The following is a 24,430-nucleotide window of genomic DNA, read 5'->3' as shown; positions in this document are numbered from 1 at the left end:
CATGAAATTATACTAGCAATGATGTCAACAGTCAAACATCCATTGTGGCGCAGATACCAAGATCTTTCACCATGAAATTAGCCTTCTTTCCCCCAGTCGTCAAGTGTCCCATGGTTGTGCTCAAACCTAGGCCTCCCGTAGGGCAGACAATCATTCTACTAGTGCTGTATTAAACTTAAATACTGGCTTGAAGTGAGGAATGTGGAGTATAAATCAGGATTCATATTTATTACTTTAAAAACACTGATGTAAAATAGCAGATGTGGCCTGTTCTTGAAATCAGAGTCCCAGTCCTGGACCAAGTGCTTGGTGCTGTACAAAAGAGACTAAAAAGTCACTTCACCCCCTCCCCCCCCCCCAAATGTACAACCTGTTGGTTTTTGTTGCTTTTGTTGAAATGAGATTGGAAGAACCAATTTGTTTCCCTTTGTTTTGTCACTGGCCTAAGGTGGTGTTGGGCTATTGTCGAAATAAATATTCCTATTCCATAGGCCAATTTTTTTGCAACTGAGATTTTCTTTATGTGGTCAGAATACCAAAAAAAAAAAAGTATTTAAAAGAAGAAGTACACATTTTTTAAAGAAAGGGATCAGAACAAAAAAAATGCTAATGAGCTGCTAAAGTAGTATTGGAAATTGTAAGGACTCTAATTATAGTAACTGGCAATGAGAGCCAAAGAAAAGGTGAAATACGCATGAGATTAAATTTTAAATGGCAAGAAAGATTTGCCAGAGAAAACGAGAACAGAAAAGGAAGAGGCACACATTCAGATCTGAAAGCAGAATCTTCCCACCAAAACTCTCTCCTTTGTTAAGAAAACTGTCAGTTGTCCTTTGAGTGTATGTGTGTTTCTCCTGGCTTGTTAGAAGGGCTGGGCCCTGGAAGTTAGAAGCCTAAATATCTGTGCGGATTTGTGCCTTGGATTCTAAATGTGCCATACCTTGCATGACTGGATGGATCTCTGCCAAAGCTGGGAAGAAGGGCTCTCGAGGTTTGATTTAGAGCCTCTTAAAATCAATGGTGGTCTCTTCATAGACTTAGTGGGCTTTGGATCAGGCTCTCACTGCACTAAAAGGATTACTGCATAAAACAGATGTACAATGGAGATCATAGAAGCAAACAACAAAAGACAGGATATTATAGTCTGGTTTCTATACTGCCATGTAGCTGAAACACAATCTCAACTTCAGCATGAATGAATAATGCAAGTGGCCATATTTTATTACCTTTGCTTGAAATTGTCTACAAGTTGATCAACCTTTTGAGCTTTTTAACTCTCATGCAATTTGTACTTGCAGTAATGATCTTTTTGGGGGTAAGCGGCAGTAGGTAATCTGATTTTAGTGTTTCAGTAATTGTGTCAGTGAATGTGTGTTGGGAATAATTTCATTCCATGAAATGAATACTAGGTGAATATTTAACGGGTACAATTTTGCTACATTAAGAACTTATAGGCCGGGCACATAAATTGACAGACAACCCACTGATTGCCAGATTAAGGATTCAGGAAGCAAAGCTAACAAATAGAGTTATATTTAGAAAAGAAAAGAAAAGAAAAGAAAAGAAAAGAAAAGAAAAGAAAAGAAAAGAAAAGAAAAGAAAAGAAAAGAAAAGAAAATTTGATAGCTTAGACTCCTGCACCCAGGAGTTCCACTGATTACAACAGAAGTAATGTTCCATGTTAAAGGAGCCCATTGCACACCTATGAAGGCCAAATCAATGCTTAATGCAGGCCTGGCAACAAGGGGGCAAAGAGGCAACTCCCCCGGATCTTTTAAATCACCCCAAAGCCCTGTGTGGCCTGATCTGGGCAGTGCTCAGTGCTGTCTTGGGTAGGTAGGGAAAGATAACTCCAGCCCTGCCCTTTCTGCCTGAGGTCCCGCCTCTTCCACCTTCTGCCTTGCCCAGAGGCATGGGAGGCTATCAGCCTCAATGCGTCCATGCTTCCATTCTGAAGCAACTCAGCAAATCCATTGCTGCTAACAAGAGCAGTACAGTCTCTAATAGATATATGTATGTTTTTAGTCTTTTGGGGCCCAATCCAGTGGAGAAACCTTTGCTAACTTCATTGGGAATTGGATCAGACTGGATAGGCCTAACGTTGAAGGAGTTTGTTCTGCCTTAGGACAATAATACTCAGCTCTATGTTGCGCTTTGTACAAATATATAGCTATTGATATAATACAACCTTAATAAAATTCATAGTATATTGACCAGTGCTGGCTAGAAACAGTTGCCTGTGGTGCTGTTTGTTCAGATACTTTTGCAAGCTGAGCAAATTTTACAACCACTGACAAATATTGGTTGGAGTTGTTATTTAAGGTCAAGTGTGGTTACCATTTTTATTGTTAATATCAGAAAGGAAGATTGTGCTTTGATTTGTCTCCTGAAGCAACATGCTCAAATATGAGAATTCATAGCACCTCTCTCCTTATAATGATGACTTATTTTGCAGCCCATTTTGAATGTAGCTGAAAGTGTATTAAATGTTGATGTTTCGAGTTTTGTATATAAAGTTAGTGTTTGATTTTATGTGTCACAGCCTCCTCTGATGTACTCTTGCAAAGGTCTGACGTTAATGGAGTTATATCGGTTTACGCTAGCTCGGGATCTGCACATTGTGGTGTTTATTTGAGGACCCAATTGTGTTTTCAAACTTACTTATGGAAGATACGCAAGGAATTCCTTCCCAAATCCAATCTGTCGTGTCTTGCGGATGCAGCATTACAGGTTACGACTAATAAAATGTGTACTGTGTGCATGGAGATTAAGTTGGTGAATAACTAGGTGGTTAAGCAAGGTCTGTTGAGAAAGTTAGAAATGAATCTGGGATTTTTGAAGGCACCAAAAGCATTTGGGTCCCTTGGTCCGTGTGGGCCCTTTGCAAATTCCACTCATTCTTCAATGGATAAAATCAAATCGACCATTTTAATTGCATTGCATGAAGTTAAACATAAATGTAAAGGGGAAAACCGCGTCTCGCTTTCCACATGCAGTCACCAAAACCAGAGGAGTTCTGCTGCGCAAAGGCTGGGGGGAATAGGAGTTAGATAGGCGATGAAGAAAGTGAATCCTGTAGGCCAGCCCACAAAGATGGGGTCAAAAGATACACTGCTACAAAGCTTCCCATTTCCTTCATCCCTGCCCCTTCTCCCCAGTTCAGATTGATATAGATATAAACCAGATCGGACAATACAGTGCAGGGGATGTGACAACAAACACCATTATAAAAGATGCTGTTCACATGGAGATCCTATAAACGTCACTGATTTAGGGCAGCTTAGCACCTCTGGAAAATTAGACTGTACATATTCAAGTGCCTAAATATGAGTTTAGGGACTTCAGTCGCCCGGGTTCAAAAACATGGGCAAATGAGCCTGAGGCCAGGTTTACACTAGGGGATAAGTTTGAATTAAGATAGGCAACTCCAGCTATGTTAATTGCATAGTTGGAGTTGATGTACCTTGATTCGAATTTTGGTGCCATCTCCATAGCAGGAGGTTGACAGGAGAAACACTCCCTTCAACTTCCCTTACTGCTCACAAGGAATAGGAATACCCAAGCTGACAGGGACGCCCTTAACATTCAGTTTAGAGGGTCCTTAATAGATCCACTAAATTGAACTTCAGAAGATCGATCTCCAGAGAATCGCTCTACAGGTAAGTACAGAGGTGGCCTAATTCTGCTCACACATGGTAGAAATGAGGAATAACTCCCCTGAACTCAATGGAATTACTGCCTAAAAAGTGCGAACAGAACAAGCCACCTTGAGTCCTACCTCTGCCAAATAGAGGTCACTTTACCCAAGCATTAAGACAAAAAGGAACAAAAAAATGTATACTGAAAAAAACATAAACCTGAGCTTCTTGGTGTTTAAAAATCAATTTTCATAATAAACTTGAAGCACATCTCATAGAGTTCTGTAATATCCTTAATAATGTTTTAATAATTGCTATGCCAGCGCAGAGTAAAGTGCAAGACATAAAGAAGGATTTTCTGAAGATTTAGAGGATCTGGAACAAAATGCACGCTTTATAAGAAGACCAAGTTTAGTAGGAGAAAACAATTGTAGAAAAAGGGGTGTCATTTGGAAGGAAATTGTGCCCTCCATATTTATGGGGAATCTCCAAAAATCATAAGTTTAAGGGACCAAGTTACTCATTATTCATAGGGTTTGAGGCCCAAAGGGATCACTAGATCATTTAATCTGGCCACCATTACATTTCATCCAGTTATCCTAGTATTGCATGGCATAACCTATTTAACTGAAGCATAACTTGCACTAAACATGGGTTTAAAATGCTGGGGAAACAGGCAGCGGTGTCTCCTTTATGTGCTCATAGGCTAGAGTAAGAAGGAGACTGATAACAGATTACAGTGACACTGAGCAGGCAGATTCGTTACAGCATATGATGGTGAAAGCTTAACCTGCCCATCACTGGGATACAAAGGTTGGCATTGTTCTGGCAATTATAGGAGAAGTTGAGTGATTGTAGAAAAGGCTCACATGCTATCTGTGAGATTATCAGGTTGCCTTTCATGAAGCATTTCAATAAGAAACAAAGGGTGGGCTGCACCCAAATCCGTTAGGCATTTTTGATAATCAGATTCTAAAACTGAAAACCTCAGGAGCTAAATTGGGGTCCTATTGAAGTCAAAGGAAATTTTGCTATTGACTTTAATGGGGCCAGGATTTCACCATAGAAGCTTGATTAACTCTTCATTATACTAATTAAAAACTGTTTGACCTGATATTTATTTTTAAAAACCTCATATTTTCCCCCACATTTTACTCTTACAGTATTTGTTTCTCCATCCACACTAATATTTGCAATTCCTCCCAATTTAGTACCATCTGTGAATTTCATTAACATTCCATTTAAATAAGATGTGATGTCAATAGGAAATGAAAAAGTACTCTTGATCAAGTATCACCTTGATAAATATATACCCATTCACTCCCATTCCTCAACTGTTTGTCTCTATACTTTATCTATAACTTTTCAGTCAATTTTCAGTCCAAACATTGTTCCTATCTAAACCAATTTGAATCAGACTTTCAGGTAAGATTTCATGAAATTCAATATCAAATGCTTTTATGGAATGCAATTACATCCTCTTCATTCCCTTTATCTGCCAATGCTGTGATTTTCTAACACTTACACAGAGTCTGATCAGCTACATGATAAAGGAATTATAAGCAATTAAAATCATAGGTTCACTTGAATTCCATGTGTGTATTGCAATCTGCATTAGCAAATCCTGATCTAATTTTTGTAGTAATATACAAAAAGGTCATCAAGTGGGCCTAGTACCTATTCTTTTATAAACCTTTGCTACTGTCATGACTCCCTTATAAAGACCAGCTCCACACCTGATGTAAATGTGTTCAAGTGGCTAATTTATGCCAGCTGAGATGCTTACTCTAGCTGCATTACTGATTTTTGCCATTAAGATTTGTTCTTTTTATTAACCAATGATAGACGACAGGTTTACAGGTTAGTATTTGATCATTTTGATATTCCTCATTGTGACAGTTAATACTACAATTGATACATTTCATTTCTTCCATTTAGGTAGCTCCTTCATTCTCTATTATTTTTCAGAATAATTAGCTAGTGAAAATCATTGTGTTCTTCATAAGTCTAACTATTCTAGAATGTGTTTCTTCTGGTCTGGCTTATATCTATATCAGAACTCCCTTTCTAAATCTGGTTGCTGCAGGAAAAAAACTTTTAACAGCTAGGAATATTGAAAAACAACAGACAAGGGAATATTGGAAAATATATTTATTATATATTTGCCTATATCTCCTTTTCTGTTGCTTGTCAATAACTGTTCCTTGCTTCCTAATTGGTAAGTACTTTTTTTCTTGCTGCAGACAGATTTACAAAGAGAGTTCAAATTCTGAGTCATTTTTAGTCATTAATATAAGCAGGACATAGGAACTGCCAACTTGGATCAAACCAGGGGTGCAACTAGTACAGTATTTGGTCTCTGGCTATATACCAGCTGCTTCATTGAAAGGAAAAAAAACCTTGCATTTCACACCTAGGAAAAATGTGAGAGATAAGCCTATCTCCAGCTACGTCTAGACTGCAGTGTTAAATCGGAAAAAAAATATGCAATTTGCGTAATGCTAATTGCGTATCTTTTTCCCATTTACTTACGAAAGAGGCTTTTCCAAAATTTGGCACATCTACTTGGCACCAAATTTTGGACAAAAGTGTTCTTTCGACACATCCTTATGCCCCGTAGAATGAGATTTACAACGATGGCGAAAAAGCATGTCCACTTTTTTGAAAACTTTTTTGGAAAAGTGGATGCGTTCTTTGGACATGGCATTGCTTTTCCGGGATACCTCCAGTATCCCAGAAAAGCAATGCAGTCTAAACTTAGCCTCCTAAGCATGAGGATGCATGGCTCTTACAAAATGCTTCTGAATCTTCATTCTAACTTCTGGTCTTAATTATACCTTGTGGCAATGAGTTCCACAGACTGATTCTTCCTGCTCAGACAGCTTTCTCTTTCTTACTCTAATCCCCCTCCCAATATACTTCTAGAACCCTATCTTGTTCCCTTTAATATTTTTGGCTCTTATCGACCCATCCTGCTTTTACTGTCGCCCTAATCTTCTCTCTGCAAAACTTTCCATCGCTCTTCTCCAATTCTAGTTTAGGTATTTATTAAATCTCTGGAAGTTTTAAAATTTTTCCTCATGTGTTCATTTTGGCCACTGCTTCTTTTTTATAGTCTTCTAATTCCCATTTCCTAATACTAATAAAAAGAGAAAATGAAAGATACCTGAGCAGGATTCATAACAATTAAAGAGACCTATTTTTTCCACTCTCTGAGGACAATTGAACAGGTGCTGTCTGGAATATTGTATTAACATTCAGTCTGTTTTTAAAGGTCTATAAAATAAGCAAGCTGATGAAAATAAAGTTGCTTAACATGACTTTTATTTTAGCATATGTTTTAAGTTTCCATCTTTTTTTCCTATAATTTTCAAAATTATCCAAGCTCTTTTTGGTATTTGAATTTTATTTTTTCATCTTCTCTTAGTTTTTTAACTACATCCAAATAGCAAGGCAAAATCTCCTTTACTTTGTTTTATTTATCCTGGTTTTGCATTTGCAACTGGAGGCTTTACTAAATAAATAAACAAACAACTTTTAACATACAATGGACAAGTTCTGATACATTTAACTATCTATCTCAGGTGTCAATAAAGGCTGGTCCAAAAAAGGCATTTTTAAACTCCACTGAATCCCATGCATGGATAAAAAATTCTTTTCAACATCATCCAAAGATGCAGTTATAAAATACTTCCTAGAGGCAAGGTTCTTGCAGCTTTTCCAAGCAATGAATTACTTCCCCATTTTCCAGCTACTATACAATATTTTTCACAAGTAGGCATGCTGGGAGCTAATCTAGAAAGTTGCTAATAAAAAACTTTATTATTACATTTGGAAATTTCATTTTGTCCTAATATAGGATGATGTGCAAAAGTTGTTATAACTGTTACTTTTGGTCTCTTCATTGCTAGGATGGTTGCAACATCAGGTCCACAAACCAGTGTGCTTTTAGTGCCTGCTTCCAATCAGTAGGCTGATGAACATATGCTTACAATCCATAAAAGTAGCTTTTCTGTGGGTGCTAAGCTTGAGATCTGAGTCTAGCAAAGCCAGTAAGCTCAATAACAGTGACTCAGCAACTGAGTGGTACAAATGAGTTTTTTCATGTCAAGTGCCCGTGAGGATACTTTTTGCTCTAGAAATATAACAGGTGGCCAAGGAACGTGGTATGCATGGGTGTCTACAGTATCTTCTCTGACAGCAAAGCATTCTTGACTGGGGAAAGCAGCACGTGTGTGCATTTCTCAGATACAATTTTGTGTGCATTTTAACTTAAACACGCTATATATAAAACCATGTAACGATCGCTCTGATGGGTTGAATCACAGAAGTCCCCTTGGGGGTGTCCCCTGGCCTGCTGATCATGCCACTGATACCTGCCTTTCTGCTCTGGGGCTCCCCACCATCCTGTCCTGCTGGGCTAGAAGCTCTAGCCTCCCTCCAGATCTGGGGTTACCACCTCACTGCTGAGCAACACAGATGCTGAGCTCTTATAGCTCAGCCCTCCCAGAACTGAACTGGTTCCGCATTTGTGTAGCTCTACAGGGAGATGGTAACCCGCAACCTTGTGCCTTGGTTGAAGAGAGACCTCACCTCTGAGTGGCATGATCAAAACACTGGGAGACAACCCCAAGGGGATTTTCTGTGCTCCAAACTGTCACAATCACTATCTAAATAATTAGTCTTCTGTACCAAGGGGATGATTTAAAGCCAATAGAGGTCTATAGAAGACCTCCCATTGACTTTGAATCAGGCCCCAGACCCGCATATTCCCGGGAGAAAATGACCAATGCATCTATGCTCTTAACTGGAGACATACGTATATTATCCAGATGGAAACCGCTCTCTGTTCTCTAATGAAGTGTGTGGTGCAAAATATGTCCTTTCCTCTTTTTTGAGTAGACATGTGCAAATCTAGGGATTTGCCACGAAGAATAGGAAACATATCATGTGCTGTGCTTTCTGTGTGAATGCACATGTGCGGAAAATAAGCTTACACAAGCAGACTCTCATCCATGCCAAGAAAATCTGCAGAAACATTTCTGAGTACTGGGTTCTTAAGTAATTTTAATGATGATGGATGTGCAGGACACTATCATCCATTAAACTGCCTTGAAAATTACCTAGTTATATTCCAAAAGAACAATGAGTAACAGATATTTGCTACAGTACAGTTTGATATCTCTTGCTCTATACTTTTAGAACTTTGTAAAGATCTGGGGAGATGGGGATTTGTGATATTTGTTCTTGTCTACACGCACAAGTTGTATCACCTGAACTGTATTGGTATCGTTTTCTGCTGCATCATGAATTTCTCTTGATGTCTGTGAGGGTGTTTGATACAGCTACAAATTAAAAAAGAGAACTTTGAAAATTAAAGGAAAATATGATTGTAAAGTACAAAATGTATTTGAGGGACCCAGGGCCAGGTGTAGAACCTGAAGCATCTTTCAACTTGATTTTTGAAACTGTCTATATTAGAAATTGAGAATTTGAACATTTTTATTGACAATTTTTTTTTCAAATACAATTAATATACTAAGGTCATCATGATTCACCAAATAACCAAAGAGGGTTAGGATAAAGGGAAGGGAGGGGAAATCTTCAGATCTGTTACTCACAGACCTCTTATAATCAGCCTGCATGACTTTGAATTTTGGGGACATTCCCTTTATGTGGAGGTGTGGCCGCCTTAATTGTAAGCTTTCCTATGTGCTATTAGCTGCTATTTTTTTTTCTGGTTACACTCCTTTCTTCTGGCCCCTCAATGTGCAAGTGACACCACTTGCTCTTAGATTCAGGGTAAAGTTAAGCGGAGAAGAGACATACAAGTGACCTTTTGGTAAGCAAGTGTGGGCCTGATTTCTCATTGCCTTCTCTTTTGTGTAGTCCTTTAGACCTGTGCAAAGTGGGCTTAAAAGGCTACCTCACCAGAAGTAACAGGACAAGAGTAAATAACCACATAGTATGGATGACAGGGGAGAACCCTTTCCTGGGAGACTGTTGATTTCAGCTTTGACTTCCCTCTGTCCATCCGTTATTTTGGCGTTAAAAAGTTTTCCGTTAAAAGCATTTTCGGAACAGAGCGTCTGGATTGGCACAGACGCTTTTCCGCAAAAGCACTTTTTGCGGAAAAGCGTCCGTGCCAATCTAGACACACTTTTCTGCAAAAAAGCCCCGATCGCCATTTTTGCGATGGGAGCTTTTTTGCAGAAAACAAATCTGAGCTGTCTACACTGTTTTCTTTTGCCCGAACGAGAGCAGCATAGTATTTCCACAAGAACACTGGCAATTTTACATGAGATCATTGGTGCTTTTGCAGAAATTCAAGCGGCCAGTGTAGACAGCTGGCAAGTTTTTCTGGAAAAGCGGCTGATTTTCCGGAAAATCTGGCCAGTCTAGACACAGCCGTTGTGTATAGATTCATGCGTGATATCTCTTGTCTGTGAAATGATGTGACTAATCATTTTAGCAGGAAACACCCCCTCTTCTCCCAAGCAATGGAAGTTGGGACTCCAGCCTGGGGAGGAACCAAGGTACAAGAAGTAAAAGTGGCCGCTATCAAAAGAAGCAGAGGCCTGGATGGACCCAGTTGTAGAGGAGAGGATGGCAGAGGGAAGTAGTGCATAGATGGCACAGAGGGCAGAGCCCAGCTCCCACAACAGTGTTTCTTTGAGGTGGTGTGGTCCGCTGGTGGAGAAGCCATGCCCCCAAATCTGTTCCAACAGGCTTGCCTGCAGGCTGGTGGGGGAACAGCTCTGCCCTTTGGTGCAAGGATGAGATGTGGAAGACTTAGCAATTACAGGTGAGATCTTGGGATTTAGTCCCCCTCCAGACAGTGGGGCAAGGCATACTTCTCCCCACGGAAACCATCAGTAGTGGAGCTGAGAATCAGGCCTGGGATTCATGGGATCAGGAGTTTTTTTGGTCAAAGTAAAAAGAATGAGGAGTCCTGTGGCACCTTAGGGTATATCTACACAGCAGCATTGTTTATAACTGTCATTATTCCGAAATAACGTAGTCCACGTCTACACTACGAGCAGTTATTTCAAAATGTCAAAATAATGGTGAGCTGGAGGATTCTTTACTCCGACTCCTGTAACCCTAATTTTACGAGGAGCAAGGGAAGTCAGAGGAAGAGCGCTCTTTCCCCAACCTCCTGCTGTGCAGACAGCACCATACGCCAAAATAAGCTCTTTTGACTAAAGCGACGCAACTGACGTAGCTCAAGTTACGTAGCTTATTTCGGCTTTAGCCCTGCTGTGTAGACCAGAGCCGCCCAGAGAGGGGGCAAGTGGGGCAATTTGCCCCAGACCCTGCAGGGGCCCCCACGAGAATGTCTGAAGTCTGAGGTCTGAGACAGGAAGTGCCAGGAAGGGCCCCCCGAAATTGCTTTGCCCCAGGCCCCCTGAATCCTCTGGGTGGCCCTAGTGTAGACTAGGGATGTAATAGCATAGTCGAGTAACTAATAAGCCAATAAGCAAAAGCTTATAGGTTAATGCTATAGACTACACTCATTTCCCCCTCCCTCCCAACAATAAATTTTTTAGCTGGCTGGCCAGCAACCCTCCTCAGTTCTGGCTCACGCCAGGTCTGGGACTTATTCCCACTGTGCTTCATTCAAAATATATTAGGAGCCAGGCAGGCAGCCGGGCTCAGTTATGGCTTGTGCTGGGTCGGGGAGCTGGTTTTTAGACTGGCTCCCCTCACAGACCAGCTCCTGCAGGGCATCCCATACGGCCCGTGATACATGGCAACCCTTCGGATTGGGGCGGAACACTGGCTGCTAGCCCCACCCCCAGGGGCTACGGAATAGTTGAGTAACCAATAAGAATGCATGAGGTCAATCGACTGCTCAGTTAACCGATATTTAACATCCTTAGTGTAGACGTGCTCTGAGGGTTTAACGGATTTATTGTGGAGGCCCAGGGAGAGATGGCGGGGCAGTGCCCCACTGGAAATGAAGGGGGCAGCGAGCCTGGCAGGACCCCCTCCCAGCAGCTGTCTCCGGGGAGGGAGCAGCAGATGGGGGGGGGCACCGCTTGCAAAGGCGGGGGAAAGGGTGGGGGGGCAGCAGTGGGGCTTGGGGGGGGCTGGCCCAAGGGGGACTGGGCTGGGGGGGTGGGAAGCCGCAGGGAGGCAGCTAGGGGGCGCCGCAGGGCGCTAGAGGGACCCCCCCCCCTCTCTTAAAGGACCCGCGTCCCTTTTGCCCGGCGTCCCTATCCCAGCCCGAGAGCCCGTCTGCCCCCCCGCAGCAGCCTCCCGGGCGCGCAGGCTCCGTGCGCCTGCCTGCGACGGATTTCGCGCGCCCGGCGAGCCTGCTTTCACGCCGCCCAGCCAGGGCAGGGGCCCACGTGACCGCTCTGGGTGGCAGGGGGAGGGGGGGGAAGAGGCAGGGCGAGGGGAGCGGGGCCGAATCCCGGGCGCTGCTGCAGCCGCGCGGGGCGCGAGCGCCCCTGCCCCCCCCCCCTCTAGCTGCAGTCGCCGCCGCCCCGGCCGTAGGGGGGAGGGCGCGTCCCTGGGCACCTTCTCCCAGCCCAGCTGGGGGGGGGGGGGGCAGCAGCCAACACCCCCGGTGCCTCCCCAGCTGCGAGCTTTATCTTTACTTATTGGGGGGGGGTGCACGTGTGTCAATCCCCCCCCGCCCGCAATTAATCCGCCGAACGACTCCGATTGATCCGTATTAATAGATTGGCCGGGTGGGCGTGTTTGGGAAGGGAGGGGGGGGGGGGGGCGTGACGAGCTCCCACTCGCGCTTCCCTCCCCGGCCGGTGCCGGAGCAAATTGCATCGGGATGCATCGCTGCTATGATCATTATTAATCCCCCCGCTCGCTTCCCAGAGCTGGAGCCGGAGTCTGTGCGGCTGGGGGGCGGCTGCATCCTCCAGACACGTTTTGGTGCAAGTTTGCCTAGTTGGGGCGGTCAGGAAGAAAGGAAATCCATTTTTTTTCCGCTGCAAGGGAAAATCTTTCACCTTCTTCCCCGTGGGTCGGGTCTCTCGCTTCCTTTTTTGTTTTTTTTTTCTGGCCTTCTTCTCTGTTGGAAATACTCCCGGCCCCTTGATCAAAGCATTCCGCTATTCTGATTTATTGCCTGCTCGGGGAGGGTGGGTTTTTTTCTTCTTCTTCTTCTTTTTTTTTACAAAGGCGACCTGTGATCAGCCATTACTTTCCTTGGCTCGCTTATAGGAATCTCTCCCATTCGGTGCGCGCTGCTGGTGGAACCGCACTTGGATTCTTTTATTTCTTCCCCCCCCCCTTCCACTTCCACTTCCACCCCCCACCCCTCCCCTCCATCCTCCCCTCCCTCTTTCTCCTTCTCTCCCTCCCCCTGTATTCCATTGGGGAAGCCGGATTTGTGGCTGTGCTGGGGGGGTGGGGGGAGAGGGAGAGCGAGCGAGAGAGCGAGCAAGAGCCATGGATGGCCCGGCACGATGCAACGGGCTTCGGAAAAAGAGGCGATCCCGGTCGCAGAGAGATCGGGAGAGGCGAGCCCAGGGCGGATTAGCAGGGGCTGCGGCCGCTGGGGCCAGCCGGATCCGGGCTGCTCCGCTGCTCTCTTCGTCGGGCTCGGAGAAGGAAGACAATGGGAACCCACCCTCGTCCCGACGCAGACCCCCCCGGAGGAAGAGGCGCGAGCCCTCCTCGGCCGAAGAAGACATTATCGACGGCTTTGCAATGTGCAGCTTTGTCACTTTTGAAGCTTTGGAGGTAAGACCCCCCCCTCCCCCTGCACCCCCACCCTGCTCCCTTCCCCTGCCCGCCCCGATGCTGCTGGTGTGTGCGGCTCGCTCATTGTTGGGCGAGGGGGCGGAGGGAGAGATGGCAGGGATGTGTGTCTGGTGCCCCTGGCTCCAGGCGCTCTCCTGCCTGCGATTTCGCCCTGCCTGGATAACAATGCAGCCCCCCCCCCCCTGCCTAGCCCCCCTCCCCAGCATTGCTGTGGCTGCTTGTCTGGTTTGTTTTGGCTGCAGTTGGGGGGAGGAGGGGGATTTCCCCCTCCTCTCTCTCCAGCACTGGGGCTGCTCTTTGCAGGGAAGGAGGGAGGGAAGGGGGGGGGGGCGTATTCCCCTTCCCTAGGAGAAAAATGGGGGAGGGTTCGCTTCCTTTCTTCTGCATGGGGCTCTTGCAAGGGTTAAACGCCCAGGAGGGAGGGAGAAGGGGGAATCCCTGGCTGACATTTGAAGGGCTTGTTACCCGATTGTCCCTCTTCCTCCGAAGTGCTTCTGCTTTGTGTGTGCGTGGAGAGCCCTGGCTTTCTTTATTCCGTGAACACCTGCAGCGTTGCTTTCCAAATGCACATTTCCCAGCCAGCAGGCTGGAGGGGAAGGGAAGGGGGGGGGGGGGAGATGGATTAAAAAGGGTGCCTGTCGCGATTGGGAGAAACCTACATCCGGAGAGATTGGGGAGGGGGAGTGTAAAAATGGGAGGGGCGCTTTTTCCTCTTTGGGATGGAGGAGAAGTGTTTGGACCCACAACCCGTCTGTGGGAGGGAGAGCGAATTGCTTGCTGTGGGTGTGCGCTTTTTCTTTCCAACCACAGCATGTGGGTTGCAGCCTTTCTCTCCTGCCCCCCCCCCCCATGCCTTCCCCCAGTGTGCTGGTAGAGGATCCTAATGAAACTTTTTCTCAGCTACGCTGTAGGATCCTGATTTTTGGTGGCCCATTGCGCGAGGAGGCCAAGGCACTGGTCTGGTGTCCTGCAGGCAGGGCGAGGGGATTGGTTGCGGCTGTTGTGTTTGAATGTTCCAGCCCTACTTCATTGTCAAGGTTATTCCTTTCCAGGGGTGGAGGGCGTTCCTGGATATTTTATGGTCAGGGGCAAGCAACGCCTGGTGAGAACCACTTACCAAGTACAAACACGGCTGAATGTCTGATTTTCAAGGTCTCTGTGTTTGGAGGTGGTCTGAGGTTTTTTTTTTAAATATATAATTGTTTTGGTTATGTGTGTACTATCCCTTTAACTTGGGGGACACTCCCCCCTCCTTTTCTCTCCTTGAAGTATGTGATGAAACAGCTTCTGTTCTGATCTGAAATGCTTCTGTGAATCCGAACTACAATCTCTGTTTCTACTGCTGTCTCAGGACACATCAAAGACTGTTACAAGTGGTTCTGCGTATTGTTGGTCTTAGTGTCTTCACCTCCCCTTTTTTTATTTTAACATGCGCTATCCTATGTGGGGCGGGGGTCTGGCAGTCAAACTGAGGGGTGGTTTATATGTTGGCACCCATAGTCTTGTCTTAAAAAAAAAATAAAGAAAAAACATGATGGGAAATTGAATGTGTGGTTTAACTCAATAGATTCTTATTTTATTACTTGCTGAATGTACCCAGTTTGTCGTCTTTTGAACTCTGGGAGTTACCACTTTAGTGTCATTCCAGGCTCCAGTGTGTCCTTTCATGCCCTTTTTTGGCTCAGGCTGTATTATAGACTATTCAGGCTCAGTCTCGGAAAGTACAGCCTATGCGTTCTCCTCTCCCCCTCTCTCTCCCCCTGCCCCAACCTCCCAGCCTAATCAGGATTCATTAAACAACATTTTAAAATTGTGTAATCCTGCACTATGTAATCAAAGGGCTACAGTTGTTTTAGGGCAGCTTTGGCAGTTTATTTTAAGGGCCTTTGTTTATAAACTATGTGTTGTAGAATTTTGCAAAGTTTGTGTTGGGAAAATCAGATTTATTTGGGTTTACGTTTAATGGAATTGCAACTGTAACAGTTTCATGAACTGTCAAATAAATAGGAAAATGCAACTGATCATTTTAACAACAACAAAAAGTGTGTATTTAAATGTTTATCCAGTAGTAATAACATTCTGTTTTCTTTACACTGGGATCCAAATTTCTGTTCTCTGTCATAAAGCCAGAGTAATTCCACTCAAGTATCTTACTATACTGTCACTCGGAGGAGAATTTCTCCTATGTGAGAAATACAGACCCTGTCTTGTGATCCCTAGTAAACAATTACCAGTTTTAGTTCCTTCCAGGGTTCTGGGAGTGCTTCAGTGTGTAGCCCCATTGAAGCCAATGGGAGTACTTCTGTGATTAAAGCTTTGTCTCTACTTCTGCAGTAAGTAAACTTAATATACACAACTCCAGATACATGAGTAAAGTAGCTGGAGTCAACATACCTTAGCTCGATTTACTGCAGTGTCTCCGCCTTACTGGGTCAATGGGAGATGCTTTTCTATCCACTTATCTTACCCTTCTAGTCAGAGTAGAGCACCAGGATCAACTGGAGTGTGACCTGCGGTCAGTTTGGCAGGTGTTCACTTGACTCACTAGATAGACCTCTGGTGCATCGATCTCCAGCTGTAGTGGAGATGTATTCACCAACAGGATTGAGATTTGCACAGTTAGGCTCAGTCTAAATCAAAAATCTGTTCTCACTCAAACATCCCATTCATGTCAATGGCTGTTCTATTTGAATAAGGACTCCAGAATTTAGTCAAAACCCTTACTTTTTGGGGAGTACGTTTTAGTACAAAAGTTGAAGGGTTTCTGTCAGTGAGGAGCTTTTATAAAAGAACTTAATTAGATTTGGCTTTGCTTATTTGTTAAAGTGGAAATTGAAATTTCCTTTTTCCCCCTCTGCTAGGCCAAGAATGACTATTAGTAGCTTCCTGTTGTACTTCTGCATCACTTGAAAGGAGTTCAAAAACATTAGCCAGCTAACATCTTATTTATATCATACAATAGCCAGCAAACTGAGATTTGGCATAAATGAATATTCCTGTGACAGATGGAACATTTTGAGCTAATGATTTCATGCTTCATTGACAAATATTGTTAGAAACTGATTTTTAAAAAACCCATAAGACTAAGACTAAATATATTTGTTGAGAGAGTTGTTCCTAAGGACCAGAGAAAGACAAATGGGTCAAGCACACTGGTATAATACAAATGAGATTAATGCTTATGTTTCCTATGGCTGCTTGAAGTTTTGGTTGAAATTTTAAAGCACTAACTAGCAAGAAGACCTGTAAGTCAATACTGATGGTAAGATGATCTTGGTCATAAGCAAGATCTGTAGGTGCTGAAATACTTGAGTGGACACATGCAGCTGTGGGTGACGCAAGACATTTCCTTGGTATTGGTTGATTTATTTGTTGAGGGGCTGGTCCAAAGCCAAGCGAAATCAGCAAGAGTCTTTCCATTCATTTCAGTGGGCTTTAGTGTCTGAGAACTGAAAAAATTACCCCAAATTCTTTTTCTTTCTTTCTTCCTGTGCTTGAACTTCAGATGTGAACTCAAGATTCAACACTGCTGCAATAGCGTGGAGAGAGACAAAGGAGCATTTCCTCAGCGGGTATATCTCAGTCTAGCTCTAATCACATAATGGAACGACATTGATTTATACCCATTGAGGATCCTCCTCAAAACTCAGAAACGGAGAAGCAAGAGATTTTGTTTCTTAAAGAAAGTAGTCAGACAAGGACAGTGACATGAACTGCAGCTCTTTGAGAACATCTTTCCAGCTGCCTTCAGTGGATGCATGGTGCTGCTTCTCGTTTATTATGAATACCATAGTGATTACAAGCAGGAGTCGGATTCTCTGCATCTTGGGGTCTTCGAAGTATTTGAAGGCTTCAATATCTGAGATATAGGTGAGAGGATTATTCTAAGAGGGGTGGGTGAGATTTTGTGGCCTGCACTGTGCAGGGGGTCAGACTAGATGATCATAATGGTCCCTTCTGACCTTAAAGTCTATGAGTCTGAGACATTTTAAAGTCTATTCCCTAATAAATTTGTGACACTTATGCCCTAGTTCCCTAATACGTTTGTTAGTCTTTAAAGGGTCACCGGACTCCTCGTTGGTTTTTGCTGAAACTGTAACATGGCTACCTCTCAAAACTGAAATGATTGTACATAACACTGTTGATTAACAGACTGAAGCTCCATCCTGTTACTAAACACCTTGGCTGTGTCTACACTGGCAAGTTATTCCAGAAAATCAGCCACTTTTCCGGAAAAACTTGCCAGCTGTCTACACTGGCCGCTTGAATTTCCGGAAAAGCACTGATGATCTAATGTAAAATCATCAGTGCTTTTTTCGGAAAAACTATGCTGCTCCCGTTTGGGCAAAAGTCTTTTTCCGGAAAACTGTTCCAGAAAAGGGCCAGTGTAGACAGCACAGTAGTGTCTTCCGCAAAAAAGCCCCAATCGCAAATATGACGATCGGGGCTTTTTTGCGGAAAAGCGCGTCTAGATTGGCCACGGACGCTTTTCAGGAAAACCGTCTTGCCAATCTAGATGCGCTTTTCCGAAAATGCTTTTAACAGAAAAGTTTTCCGTTAAAAGCATTTCCGGAAAATCATGCCAGTGTAGACGTAGCCCTTGTGTTGGCACAGCTGGAAAAAATACTCCTGAATTGTGCAGCCTAGACCAATGGCTAGGATGTGGGAGGAATATTGTAAACCAGTTGGTACAGGCATTTGTATTCATAGTTGAGAGGTGTGTGTTGCTAATGTTGTGGTATAATTCACCTTGAAAGAAGACCAAAGTGCCTTGTTCCACTGATTGACACCCTCTAACCTGCTATTCCTTCTGGCACTTAGAGCCTTTTCCTTATCTGGGATGTAGATAGCCACCTCTTCTTATCTCTTGATGTCTTGTTATCTCCACAACACCATGTCTTGGTCCCTCAGTGTTTGCCTGAAGTCGAAGGGGGAAGAAAACAGGGATGAAGGGAGAGTGGGAACTTAGGGTATGTCTCTACTTGCACTCTCTTTCAAGAGAGGATGCAAATGCAGCTGAGCAAAATTGCAAATGAAACGCGGATTTGAATTTCCCGTGCTTCATTTGCAGAATCGCAGACTGCCGCTATTTTGAAATAACAAACACCGTATAGATGTGGTTATTTTGTAAGAAACCCCTTCTTTCGAAATAACCAGTATCCCTCATTTTTTAGGGAGAAAGGGTTATTTTGAAAGAAGGGGTTTCTTACAAAATAACCTCATCTACACGGTGTTTATTTCAAAATAGGGTATTTTGAAATAGCGGCGGTCCGCGATTATACAAATGAAGCGCGGGAAATTCAAATCTGCGCTTTATTTGCAATTTCACTCAGCTGCGTTTGCATCCCTCTCTTGAAAGAGGGTGCAAGTGTAGACATACCCTTAGTGTCGGTACAATGTTTCTGGCTTCCACAAATCAATAACCAAGCAAACCAGGGTCTTGCAGTGAACGGTTCTTGGAAGTGCTGCTTGAGTGCAAATTTGCCAGGAGCGGTCCTAGCCTTGCCCTAGTTCTCTGATTAGCAAAGAGCTTGTAGGGCTGGATGCGTCTATTCTCGAAAGCCAGAGGTGCTGTTTCATGTATTGGGGGGGGGGGGGGAGACTTTGAAACCTTCAGATCTGGTCATTCTTTGAAGCCTTTAGGAAGGATTGCTGGAATCCGCTATGAGATACTGCTCTCTTGCTGTGACTGTGTACAGCAGCGTTACTCATCACGTGGCCCATGAGCTGTACGTGGCCCTCGGCCTGTTTGTTTGCAGCCCGCGGTACAGTTTGGGTTTATGCGGGACTCAATACGCGGCCTGTGGGCGGGAGCCAAAACAAAAAAGTAGTCAATATAGCGGTCTGCTGTTAATATGCATTTTAGTAGTTAAATTCCTGGGCTGTCATTGCTCATTTGAAAGTTGTCATATGGGTGGAAATCAGGTGAATATTGCATTTTATTAATATCAGCAGAACTGACTTAAATGGAGCCTGTGTTGTGTGGTTTTGACTTAATCTATGTATTCATGCCATCCGTGTGAAAGAAGCTATTTGCGTATATACATACAACCACGCTTAAGTTGCGGCCCTCGTCATGTGCTGTGAGTATCATTATCGCCCCTGGGGCTTCCAAAGTTGAGTAGCGCTAGCATGCAACATGTATTATAAGTTCTGTAGCTTTGGTGTACTTGTATTGGCTCTTAGGTCGTTCCACACGTTATCTGAGGTGGAACAGGATTCGGTGCCCCAATTCATGGCACTCTGTGTTCTGACTGCTTTATTCAAGTGGGGCAACCAGACAGGATCCTATGGTGTGTTTCTGATGAGCAGTACTTGTGTGGCTCTGGCCGACAGTAGGATCTTCAGCCTGTTTTGGGTAAGGAACAAGGAAGGAGTTTCCAGAATCTCTTGGAATGATGATTTCATCATCATTCCATTTGTAACATTCCCTCATTTGTTTTTTCTATAATTAGTGGCGGCAATTTTGAGACAGAGGTTTATAGACAAGTGGGCTGGTGAAATAAGACTCCACTAATTCTGCATCTTCTCCCCTCCCCTGCCATCCCAAACATCATGGCTGTGTCTACACTGGGCCACTTATTCCGGAAAATTAGCTGCTTTTCCGGAATAACTTGCCAGCTGTCTGCACTGACCGCTTGCTTTTCTGGAAAAGCAATGACGATCTACTGTAAAATTGTCAGTGTTTTTCCGGAAAAACTATGCTGCTCCCGTTCGGGCAAAAGTCCTTTTCCAGAAAACTGTTCCGGAAAAGGGCCAGTGTAGACAGCACAGTAGTCTTTTCCGCAAAAAAGCCCTGATCACGAAAATGACGATCGGGGCTTTTTTCCGGAAAAGCGCGTCTACATTGGCCACGGACGCTTTTCCGAAAAAGCACTCTGCCAATGTAGACGTGCTTTTTCCAGAAATACTTATAACGGAAAACTGTTCCGTTTTAAGCATTTCCGGAAAAGGGTGCCAGTGTAGACGTAGCCCATGTGTATGTGCTGGGGAAGGGTACAGAAGTAGTGGAGATGGCTTATTGTGATGAGAAATAGTTTTGACCCAGGGAATTCCCCCCTCCCTCCCCAACTCAGCTTAGCTGGGCCCTGTAGAGTAAGCAGCTGGTTTTGTTTTCTGAACACTGAGCAATGTAGCTAGTTTTCAGTGTGGGCAATTGCTTAGCTTTAGCTCGGACTGTTTACCTGAAATAGGACACACAGATAAAGCAAACAACAATTGTGCATGATATGCCTGACAATCAGGAAGAACCCTACAGTTAAATAGTGATGTTTCTTAAGAATTATGCCTAATTTTAAACGCGTGTCTACTGATAACCTGTGTTTGATATGCAGATGGTTTTGAGACTATGATAAATCCAGCATAATTAATTCCAAATGGGAAAGGGTTTCAGATGGGTGTAAAGGAGCTGTTACATATTCTCTGTCGAATCATTCCATCCACTTCATGTAAATAATTGTAAGGAGCCGTTCCACTGATGTGCATGCATGATGAAGGCAGATGTTGCTATTTACAGCAGCTCTGTGTAGTGGAAAGAGAGAATGACGTAAGACTACTTGGGGTAAAGTTTACCTGCTGGGGAGGACTTCAGAAGGTGGGAGCACCAACAAAATGAGAAAATAAGACAAGGTATTTGGAAGCTGCCCTGTGCTAAAGTCTTTCTGTGCATTTGTTACAGCTAGTTCTGTGCATGCATCTGAGAAGAGGATTTGCCTTTGATATGCACCTACAATCATGATGACTTACTGGAAAATTTTAAATAAGTGTGTTTTTGTTGTAGAAGCTTGAAACACATGGTGAAAATCATTTGCTTCTGAGTTGGGTACCAGAATGCATGGCTTGTGATATCTCTTACCTGTCTGTTAGCCTACAGAATTAATAGCTCCATATTTCTTGAATTTTCATGAAATCAAGCACTTTTATCTGCCTTTTTTTCTCTCTCCTTACTACTGAAAAAAATGTCTTCACATTGTTACCTTGCTGTGCCAGCATTGTAATATCAAGTGTTTGTTCAGTGCCATCAGCAAATCTCAGGCGCCCAATGATGTTTTTTGATGACTTAGATTGTTAGGAGTTTCTCCTGTAACCTCTTTGCATGTGTGAGTGCTAAGATTTAGACTAACAGGGAACAACACCAGGTAAAACCTGCCAATGGTGAGTAGTGTTAAGCTGGGTACAGTTGGTCCTGGATGTAGGGGGGTGAGTACTGGAGAGAGGTGGGTTTTTTTGTTTGTTTTTTGTTGAGAAGGTAATGGAAATGGTAACCTTATCCAGGATCAACTTTGTGGATGATCTGGAAGTGTGCGCGCGCGTGTGCGTGTGCGTGCGCACGCTATTAGAAACATGTTCAACTGTAGAGTGACCTGGAGAACTTTTAAAATGATGGGATAACCCCCACACAATGAGGCTCCAGTAGCAAACCTGAGTGTGTCTAAAATTTAAGCTCTTTAGTAAGTGCCTTGAAATTTTTCAGAGAAGGCAAAGTTTAGGCAACACAGCACCAGGGATGAGATGTGTAGATTACTGGGAGATTCACATGATCTTTTTTGGCTCATATTTCAGTGGTGATGGGAGTTACACAAACATGTGAATAGGACAAAAGGCCCCCTTGATCCTTCCCTATGAGAGAATCTTTTTCCTATACTATTTGAGAAAGCTCTTTCTCATTAAGTATCTGGAGTCCTTGCTAGGATATGGGAGTCTGAAGAAATACTATTATAAAATAAAGATAAAGGATCAGGAACTTGGAAGGACAATGATAATCAGGGAAAGGCAAAGACCTGAAGAGCCCAAGTAATTAAAAGATTGAGTTACAACACTGAGATCGATAGAGGAATATCAGGTACTGGACAGGAACACTGAGCCGTAGAGAGATGTGGAACTTTCAGGTAAGACCTATTGCTTCATATGTAAATTACTCTTGGAAGATTGATACTGGGAGTCACAAACAGTTACTTTCCAGTTGGGAGGTGTCTAGCCAGAATGCTCTGCAGTGTATTTTTTTTTAAAGAACTATTTCTGTCTGTTTGACTTTGAGTTCTCACCATGTTACACTGAAAATCTGACCTTCAGCCTTCTAATTATCTACAGTAAATTAGAAGTTTTTAATCTTTATTCTGAGTAACAATAGGTTGAGTCAGATGGGCTATTTTTAAAGCCTGAGATGAAGTTTAGTGAAGTCTCAAACACAATTAGTAAAAGGGTAATGGAGTTAGGAAGCTGTGGACTGAAATGTGGAAATGTTTAACCCACTGTCTGCCTTTGGTTGAATTTCAACATTTTGTTTGAGGCAGTCTAATACAAGTTCTATGAAGGGAAATTACAATACTCCTCCATGCTGTTACAGATACTTCTTACAACTTACCAGTTCAGCTTTCTGTGCTCTAGTTGGGGTTTGACTCCACAAATTATCAATTCTGTGGAGGGGGAGTGTTTTTTTTTTTTTTTTTTTTTTTTTAAGTCAGTTTGTTGGTTTAGGACTTGTTCAGTTAAGACAATTTCAGAAATTGTGAAACCCCTCTGCTGTAAAATGGACAATCCGGTTTTGGAAGTAATTGAAAATAGCTAATGCAGGGTGAGATTTGTTTTTCTGTAATAGCAGAATCCGAGGTGACAATGTGTCCGATCCCAAGGTGGGCTCTGCTGTACCCTTTGCCTTTATATCAGTGTTTCCCAACCAAGGTTCCACGGACCATTGTCAGGAGTTCCACGAGAAATCGTGGAATAAGACATTGAAGATATCTTGTCTGAAATACTAAAAAATACAGACTTTGCTCTCCAAGTCGATGAGTCAACAGACATAACAAGTAAAGCTCAGCTGTTGGCATTCGTATGTTTTGAAAATGAAGGTGAAATAATGGAAAATTTTCTTAAGTAGGGGTTCCTTGAGATATGAAAAATTATTTTAGGCATTCCTCCATGGGAAAAAGGTTGGGAATCACTGCTTTACATAATGTTAACTACATAGCTTTAGATTCTTTTCTCTGGTAGGATAGCTTAGCAGCTCTAGTACTGACTGTTATGTATTGAGGAAGAGACAGGAGATTTTAACGGAAAGGGTAAACCCTGAGAATGGGACACGTTGGAAGGAAGTCTTGCATTTCATTTTTTGGGGGGAGTTAGGGCATGAGGGAGGTGAAAATAGGTCAGCCTGAGAACTAGAATAGGATTGCCCGGCACTTCGTGTGTGTGTGTGTGTGTGTGTGTGTGTGCGCGCTTGCTTATCAAGTTTAATTTTGATCACATTACATGACATGCCTCTGTGTGAATTTATGCGGATGTCACTGTATTTACCCAAATCTTATTAGTTTTAAAACAGGTGAAATGAAGCCACAGATTTATTAATTTCTGCGTGCCCTGGAGTTCCTTCATCTGTGAATCTTTTATTATTGCATGTTCTTTGATGCAAAAAGTGCTGATTATTCTAAATGTCATGTTGGTCATTCCACGGCACTTCCTGGGGTCATAGAGTGCCTTTATAGGGTGAGGCTAGCCGATCTTGTCCCTCAAACGTTTGTGTGATGATTTTTTTTTTTAATTAACATTTTAATTTAATTGACATGTTCTTTCTATCAAATTGCACCTCGAGAGGCAAATTTTATTTTTTGAATCTGGCCTGTGTTGATCCCCTTTCCCGAGCCCACCTATGTGTTATAAGCTCATTCGGTAATCAGCCATCCTAATCCGATGCAAAGAGGCTGCACACTCCGTAAGGGGTGTCATTTGAAGTTAAGCTGTCTGGGAGATGTTTGGTGGATGCTGCAGGATGACTGTGCAGAGTCTGATCAGAAAGACGAATTGTGGCATTCAGTACTAGATTGCAATTCTTTCTACGGTGGGGTTCACAGCTCTGCATTGGGTTAGTCACTGCATGTCCACTACCTAGGAGGATCAAAGGGATATGAATGGTTAATCAGTTATCTGGTAAGAACCAACCTTACCAGGCAATGCTTACCAGGTATCGGTTAACCAGTACCTGGGAGCAGGCTTCCCTGCCCCCCGCTCCCACCCCCACGGGACTGCCGGCTCCTGATTCCATTCAACCAGAGGGACCCAGGCAG

General features: G+C 43.5%; 1 protein-coding gene across 7 annotated transcripts in view; it reads left to right on the top strand.

The window, feature by feature from the left end:
• Positions 1-12,358: 12,358 nt before the first annotated feature.
• AUTS2 (activator of transcription and developmental regulator AUTS2) overlaps positions 12,359-24,430 on the top strand; it is a 1,132,674-nt gene continuing 1,120,602 nt past the window's right edge. For 5 of the 7 annotated variants that reach the window (XM_075904276.1, XM_075904280.1, XM_075904277.1 and 2 more), the window contains exon 1: positions 12,359-13,349. In XM_075904276.1, coding sequence (XP_075760391.1) covers positions 13,056-13,349 — 294 coding nt within the window. In that variant the 5' untranslated portion in view covers positions 12,359-13,055. The remainder of the gene's footprint in view (positions 13,350-24,430) is intronic. The other 2 variants (XM_075904278.1, XM_075904275.1) reach the window with 1 other exon arrangement.

This window comes from Pelodiscus sinensis, chromosome 21 (genome assembly GCF_049634645.1).
Source record: "Pelodiscus sinensis isolate JC-2024 chromosome 21, ASM4963464v1, whole genome shotgun sequence".
NCBI lineage: Eukaryota > Metazoa > Chordata > Testudines > Trionychidae > Pelodiscus > Pelodiscus sinensis.
Note: the sequence above shows the minus strand (reverse complement) of the source record. Positions and strands in the feature narration are given on the sequence as shown.